Raw genomic sequence first — 7,383 nt, 5'->3', positions numbered from 1 at the left:
ATAAAGACTGATAGCAAATGTTAGACAAATAAACCAATCTAACATGCTACAAACATCTAATAGCATTTAAATTAATGTGAAATAAATCGTGAATTATCTCAATCTATTGTTGTTCTTTCATTTTTTTTTATTGACTTTAGCACTTTCAAGCTCTAAAATATCCCAAATGATAGTGTATAACGAAGATAAAGGGAAGATCGAGCTTAGAGACCAAACTATGCACGTACATGTACATTCTTTTATTAAAAACATACATCCATTACCACCACTTTACAACTCAATCAATGAATTAGCATAAATTAAAAATGTTTGAATCATAATCAATCAAGGAACTACATTTACAACTCAATTAACATAGCTAACACATAATGAAATGTTGGACCGTAATTAATCAAAAAACTTTATAAAAAGATCACATGTTTTTCTTTTTCTTTCCCCCCACATGCATGGATGACAAAAATAGCAAATACTTCAAATGAGCAGCTGCAAAAGGAGCGCCCCGCCCGGGGGGGGGGGGGGCGCACCTGTAGTTGTGATTGAGCCATTGGTTTTGTCCAGCTTTCAGGCTTTCTTGATTAGGATTTGGCATGAATAGAAATCGAATTCAATTACGAACAAACCCTAATATTGGCATAATCACAAAATAGGAACGAAACAACATAACCCAATCAAATCCAGTGTTAATCGAATTAGGTTTCAGCTTCAATAACTTTACCAATGAAAAATTTATACTCCAAGATCTTTAGTACACCAAAATACTAATATATATAGAACTTGCTTTGGTATTAAATATAAATTAACATCTCAAAAATACATACAAGCTAATCTAATAAGCTCAATCCAACTTTAGAGAGTGGTTCAAATAAAAATTATATAATTAATCAAACAATTAAAAGTAACACGTTAGAGAAATCCTATGTTTAGGGCAAATTTTTAAAGTTCTGACCACTAGATTGGGACATGAGCAATCTAACTCAAACATGAACCAATGTTAATCAGGTCTATCCTTTTAAATTTAATCTAGAACCAAATAAAAGAAAAACGACTTAAATCAAACCAAGCCAACTTCATAAGCTTGTTTTAAATGGGTTCTCAAGTCTGCCTCAAGTCTACCTAGAGCCAGAGTTTCAAACTCACGAGGACCCCTAACAAAAAAATAAATGTTTCCTAGCTAAGCATTCTTATATACAAAGGACTAGCCAGAATTTTGCAAACCATTCAAGCCCAAAATCAAGTTTAGTTTTTTTCTATGTTCATGTGCAAAAAGATGGCTTCATAAAAGTATATGATAGCTCTTATGATAGAAGTTCACCAAAACCCAATACCCTCCTAAAAAGAATTCTGTGCTGACAGCCCAAAATTCTTAAATGATAACGTACGTACAAGCAAGCAAACATATAAAGCTCCACATACTCTATTCTTTATCTTTTTAGCAATTCGTACAACTATAAGCAACTTGGCATCACAATATCTCGAGCATGAGCATGACCCAGTGCCACAAGATATTACAGAATACAAGTAGGATCATTTCAAAAAATTAATTGAAAATTTTCATGAATGGATCAAAGCAAAACCTCTCTTATTGAAGCATTTGAATTGTAACCAAATTTCTTGTCAAGAAAGTTTCCAATTTTGAGAGACGATAGTCACGTTGAGTTGAAGTTAACGAAGATGATGGTAAAGCATCCGAAGGTCCTTGCAGTGAATACATGTCCACGGCAGCAGAGGAGGATCCAGGCAGTATGAGTGGATGCAACGAATATGGCAGAGATGACACCTGACAAGAAGATCCTCAGGTTCCCGGCAACAGCATTCACTACAAACTAGCGTTGTTGTGGACTACAACCACGAAATGAGAAACAAAGAATTAAAAACCATCAAACCTGAAGAGAAGGCAAATCACACTTTATAAAAGAGAAACTCAATCCATGCAGTAAACTAGACTAGTTCAATGCTGTATGGTACAAACTTATGCACGGCCCAAAACATATTAGCAAAAAGATAATGCTAAAGGAAGATGAAGTAAATAAAAGCAAAGACATCATGAAAATGATAAACATAGAAGATGCCGAAGATAGCACGTTCAGAAAGTCGGGCAAATTAACCAAGATTTCTCGGCCATCAGCTAAAATGTAGATGTATGCACCTGAATAGGAATTAACAGAGCAAGGGCTGATCAACCCATTAAGAGACTGACAAGTGATTGATTGGAAAACTCATGCATAAATGTTTCACGAGACAACACACTGCATTTTAATTATATGGTAAATAGAAAAATAAAGTACCTTACGTAGCCAAAAGAAAAAACAGAAAAAAAAAAAAAAAAAATAGAGTACCTGAACCTCACTGATTTTTCATAAAAGAAACAGAAATAAATATAACTTACGGCCAAGACAGGCCGGGATATAGAAAAGAAGAGGAACAAAGCTATCATATTTTACTTAAATTGACAAGAAATACACAGCAAGAGTACAGGTTAACAAGTACAATTACATGCACAACCTGAGGCTGAAAAGTCTCTGTTTCACGATCTGGAAGAATGTAAACATCTGTCATTGAAGGATCATATGGGACAGTTTGTGAGAATATTTTCTGATCACAAGAGGCGGCATCATCAACCTTTGCTATGCTGACAAAACTGGCCTTGCACAAAGGACATGTGGAAATTTTGCTCTTTGAAGCCTGCAAGAAGAAATACCAAATCATGCACACATCAAAAGTGGGATAGATTCATAAATCATAGAGAAATTATGCATTGATGAAAGCCATGATAAACAAAACATCAAAGGCAGATATTATCAGAAATTCAATAGAAAATCTGAAACAAAAATGCAAATTCAAATTTGAGCACCTATCTAAACCTACAGTTGAAGTACTTGCATTGTAACATTAGACAAAGTCAAGTTTGCAGTGCTAGAAATATGGCCTTTCTCTAAGCACCAAAATGTGACAAAGAAGGGGAAGAAAAGGTTTTGGTTCTATGATGTTTATTGTGAATTTCCTACTGTTGCTTAATTATGGCTCCTTTTCAGTGTCTTCGAGAATTATTGATAATTATTGGAATCATTAGTCATCTATAATTAGTCATATGTTGGACACACATCTCATGTCCAATCCCAAGCATCAACTGTCTGACATGTTTCCTTCAGAATCTTAGAAGAGTCATGTAACGTAGCATGGGGCAGAAGAAAAAAGTTGCGTCGAATAAATCAACATTGTAAAAATCAGAAAAGCTAAGAAAGGCTGCCCTACATAAGCAATAGAACATAAGGGCAACCTTAAATATCAGATCACATAAAAAATCCTCTGAATACAAATCCAAGTAAACAACAGAACCATTATACAGTAATTCTACTAGATATCTACAGTGCACTGAGAACTAGAAAGTCATTTCATTGCCAAAAGATTGGCCGTATTAGAGTCTACCTCAAATATGTGCATCCCACAATTGACTGAGAGGAGCCATGGAAATAGCAGCTAATTGGATTCAGTATCAACAATTCAATTATAGATGGTATGAATATATAAAAATAAAGATTCTCAAAGAAGATGCTTAAACTTGAAAAAGAAATAACATGCAGTCAACAAATGATGGCCAATAATTAGAGAATGTGAAGTAAGAGGCTAATGAAATTCACATAAAAGAAGTGAATAAGAACAGAATATACCATTACATCGGCCCAGTTCTGGATGCATGAGAAACAAAACCTATGCCCGCAAGGCAAAACCCCCCTAGTTGAACTGAAATCTGTCCAACATATCACACATGATAAATCTGTTGACGCAGGTCGAGTTACATTTTCAGTCCTTTCTAAATTCGTGCTAACATTAGAACCCTGATCCTCTAAATGTCTTCCTGCAGCAGCCAGAGCATCCCCAGAATGTACATCTGAATCACAAAGGGTTAGAACATCATTCAAATCTCCCACCTCGTCAACTTCTGAACTTCTCTTCCCAGTTCCTCCAAGACCATAGGTGCGCCAATTGGAAGTTCCCAAAATGTTCAAGTTCTTCTTATTACTTGTACCATCTGAATGGCTTGACGAAACTGCAAGATCATTGTGTTGATAGCGAAAACTACGTTGGTTGCACTTTTGGTCTTTGTCTGAAGGAAAAAAGTACTCCATGACATTCTTTTTCACCAGCCTACGTCTTTTGCTAGAAGGATCAACTGAAATAACATTTCTCTCCTTCTGCCTTGGCAATTGCCTAGAGGGAAGAAAATTTGGTTCCTCATCCACTTGAGGTAATCTAGATGACAGAGGCTCCTCATGGCATCTGCTGCCAGAACAACCGTGGTTCAGACTTTTTTCAATTCCAACTGCTCTTTTATTTAATTTACGAGAACTATTGTTGCGTGTACAGTATTGAGGAAACAAATTCTGCAATACAATTACAATTAAATTTAATCATCATCATCATAACATCACCTTATCCTAACAAAGTTAGAGTTGGTGTCTGAAATACAATTACAAGAAAAGAAAAAATCAAGATTCAATAAATATAGTGGCAGGTCCCTGAAAATTAATCGTACTAAATAAAGCATGAAATCTAAATAATCATGAGTCTTTAATCCAAAGTGTAGTTCCATAATGTTTTGCTTGTAAAATCCAGCTAAACTGGTGATCAATTGAAAGTTGATCGCATCCTCAACAAACAGAAGGGGAAACTAAGCTGCATTTCAGGTCAATGGTCAACTAGAGCAGGGTACTTTGACACAGATATGCATAGTAATCTTGATCACATCCTCAACAAACAGAAGGGGAAATTGAGTTTCATTTCAGGTCAATGGTCAACTAGAGCAGGGCACTTTGACACAGATATGCATAGTAAATGAAAGCTTTATTGGGTCCCCTCTTTCTTTCTAGTTAGGGAGGTCATAAATGAAAGCCTCTTCAGTAAACTCTTCCCCGTTCCATTTCTGAATCAGGATGGTGGCTAGTTAAAGCTCAAGCAGCAATACCACTGTTATAAAACATCAAATGCTCTGCCATGCAGCCCCAGCAAGTTACAGAAAACCGTAATCAATTATTATAAGCACCTAAAAACCCTCATTTCAATTTAAAATGCGGCACATGTATCTGAGGTCATCAGAGCATTCAAATGCCACCCCACTGTCTGAATTCCTTCTCAACATGTCTAGTTAATACATGCAGACAGGGGAGAAAGAAATTCGACAACAAATGTAAAAGACTGTATTGTTACCTCATTTAGCAAGCGAGAACGAATGCCAGCAAAAGGGTCAGATGTTTCATAACCAATATCAGTAACAGGTCCTTTATGATCATTGTGTGCATTAGCCTGATAAGGGGGAAAGAGACTAGTGTTCGCAGAAACAAGCGGCACTTCCAACAGCAATGGTCCAATTTCTTGTCCACTGGACAAAGTCAAAATCCCGCAAATATTAAACTTTAATTGGATACACAATCTGTATATACCACACTATTTAAGCATTAGCTACAGCATATGGCATCAATTATTCTCTGCAGTTGTGTGGTATAAATTATTTGCTTTCAGATCTGAAGCTAATTAACTAAAGATTGAATGTTAATTCATTGGAAGGCTTGTTGTGATACAAACAGATTCAGAATGTCAAAATATAGTTTGCAAGAACAAATGGTAAAAGGTACAGAAAAATTCTTCTATGTTTATCAAGAAAACTAATGAATTGATGTTGGAATAAAGTGAATTAAAATCATAATTCACTGTACCTTTGTGAAAGATAAGGTTGTTCAGGGACACGTCTTCTTTGTTTTACACATTCTTCAAACCAGCGATGGTTAACTACCAGAATTTTGAACTTCTTAGCAAATTCATATTTCCTTCCCTCAAATTTCCAACACACCTGGTCATCATTCAGTTGGAAAATAAGAAAGATAAATCTTACACATAAGTGACACATCCGGTAGCTCCATAACCACCACATACAGATTCACAAAACAAACAATTCAGATGGTATTGCTTATGGCTAAAAAAAAGGAAACCCACCAAGTGAGTTGTGGACTGGTACATGGTCCCAACATAGTTTGCACCCGACTGAGATATCAGCTTGATGAGCCTGCATCTCTCCAAGCCTTGGTATCCACTGACGGTGGCCACAACAGATTCCATGCCTTGAATTGAAAAATTCACGCACTCTGAAAGATAGAAGATTTCATAGAACTCGGCTTTGATAAAGATAATAATAACCCCCTATCGCGCATGAAAACAGATGTTTAGGGCACAGACTCTGCCTTTAGATCAGCACATTCTTCCACTATGGTATAAGAAATTTGGGATTTCACATATATATATATATATATATATAGAGAGAGAGAGAGAGAGAGAGAGAGAGAGAGAGAGAGACCTTTAGGTTGGCGAGGGAGAGAGGATTGGAGAGGAAGCGATTCGTATTCCATGGGAGCAGTCGAGCAGGGATTTTTGCCGGGAAACTGAAATTTGAATTGTCAATTAAAGCTCCGATAAAAGAAGCCCCAAACGGTGAATTAATGGGCCGTCACATTTCAAGCTCTTTACGTCGTGTTTTTTTTATTATTTTCAAGTTATTTTTAATTTTTAATTTTTTAAAATAATAAAAATATGTCCTTTTTATTATTTTTAAAAATATATTTTTAAAAACAAACAAAAAAATTTATAAAGAAAAATCAAAACAACAAAAAATTATTTTGAGTGTTTTCATCCAAAACAAACTTTAAACTCAAAACACATTTATTTATTTATTTATTTATATTTTATTATTGTAATGAAAAAAATATTACAAAATTCATTAACTTTAAAATGTATATATTTTTTAATAATATATTAACATTAAATATTTATAATTTATTAAATAATTAAATTTATTGAATAAAATATCATTAAAAAATTATTTTCAAAATTTCAAACAGAACACATTTTCTAATTTTTTATTTTGAAAAATAATTTTTCAAAATGACAAAAAAAACACGTTTCCAATTTTTTAAAATCAGATTACCAAAATAGAAAACTAAAAATGAATTTAAAACTCAAAACTGAAAATTAAAATGTAAAGAGAACGTAACTTAGTTTTTTATTTTTATTTTTTTTCTATTTTCAAAATTTTGTTTTTATATAATTTGAAAAAAAAAAAACTAAGAACGGATTTGTAAAGGGAAGAGCATATCGTACACTGAAAACGCTTCTTCTTTTTAAAACAAATTACTTATATATTTTGACAATTGTCTATCTATTTTTTTTTAATTAATAAGTTTCTTTTAATGAATAAGAATATTTACATTTTCTTTTTACAAAAAGAAAAATCTTACAGTTGGAATCTAAAATTTTAGTTAAAATAATAATAATAACAATAATTTCACCATTACTATCGAAAAAGTATATACATTTTATAAAAAGAATTTACTTTTG

General features: G+C 33.7%; 1 protein-coding gene across 3 annotated transcripts; it reads right to left on the bottom strand.

Annotated features, from left to right (window-relative positions):
• Window positions 1–1,306: 1,306 nt before the first annotated feature.
• LOC127804281 (uncharacterized) lies at window positions 1,307–6,429 on the bottom strand. Of its 3 annotated transcripts, none has more exons than XM_052341118.1 (7): window positions 6,347–6,429; window positions 5,989–6,137; window positions 5,712–5,845; window positions 5,206–5,377; window positions 3,669–4,382; window positions 2,494–2,682; window positions 1,307–1,839 (listed from the first exon to the last, which is right to left on the bottom strand). In XM_052341118.1, exons 1-7 carry the CDS (start codon window positions 6,396–6,398, stop codon window positions 1,663–1,665), a joined length of 1,587 nt encoding a protein of 528 aa, XP_052197078.1. In that variant the 5' UTR covers window positions 6,399–6,429; the 3' UTR covers window positions 1,307–1,662. The 3 variants fall into 3 exon arrangements, with proteins under 3 accessions (XP_052197078.1, XP_052197079.1, XP_052197080.1); XM_052341119.1 differs by having other exon boundaries at window positions 2,503–2,682; XM_052341120.1 differs by having other exon boundaries at window positions 5,989–6,192; window positions 6,347–6,405.
• Window positions 6,430–7,383: the final 954 nt, after the last annotated feature.

This window comes from Diospyros lotus, chromosome 6 (assembly GCF_014633365.1).
Source record: "Diospyros lotus cultivar Yz01 chromosome 6, ASM1463336v1, whole genome shotgun sequence".
NCBI classification, from domain to species: Eukaryota; Viridiplantae; Streptophyta; class Magnoliopsida; order Ericales; family Ebenaceae; genus Diospyros; species Diospyros lotus.
The sequence above is the reverse complement of the archived record's forward strand: the minus strand, read 5'-3'. Positions and strand labels throughout refer to the sequence as shown.

Bases quoted from the DNA above. Each gene is read 5' to 3' on its own strand.
- LOC127804281 (XM_052341118.1), bottom strand. From the start codon at position 6,398: ATGGAATACGAATCGCTTCCTCTCCAATCCTCTCTCCCTCGCCAACCT. The intron at 6,138-6,346 runs GTCTCTCTCTCT...TCTATCTTTCAG, and splicing joins TCTCCCTCGCCAACCTAAAG to AGTGCGTGAATTTTTCAATT. The intron at 1,840-2,493 runs GTAATTGTACTT...TCGTGGTTGTAG, and splicing joins TTCAGCCTCAGGTTGTGCAT to TCCACAACAACGCTAGTTTG.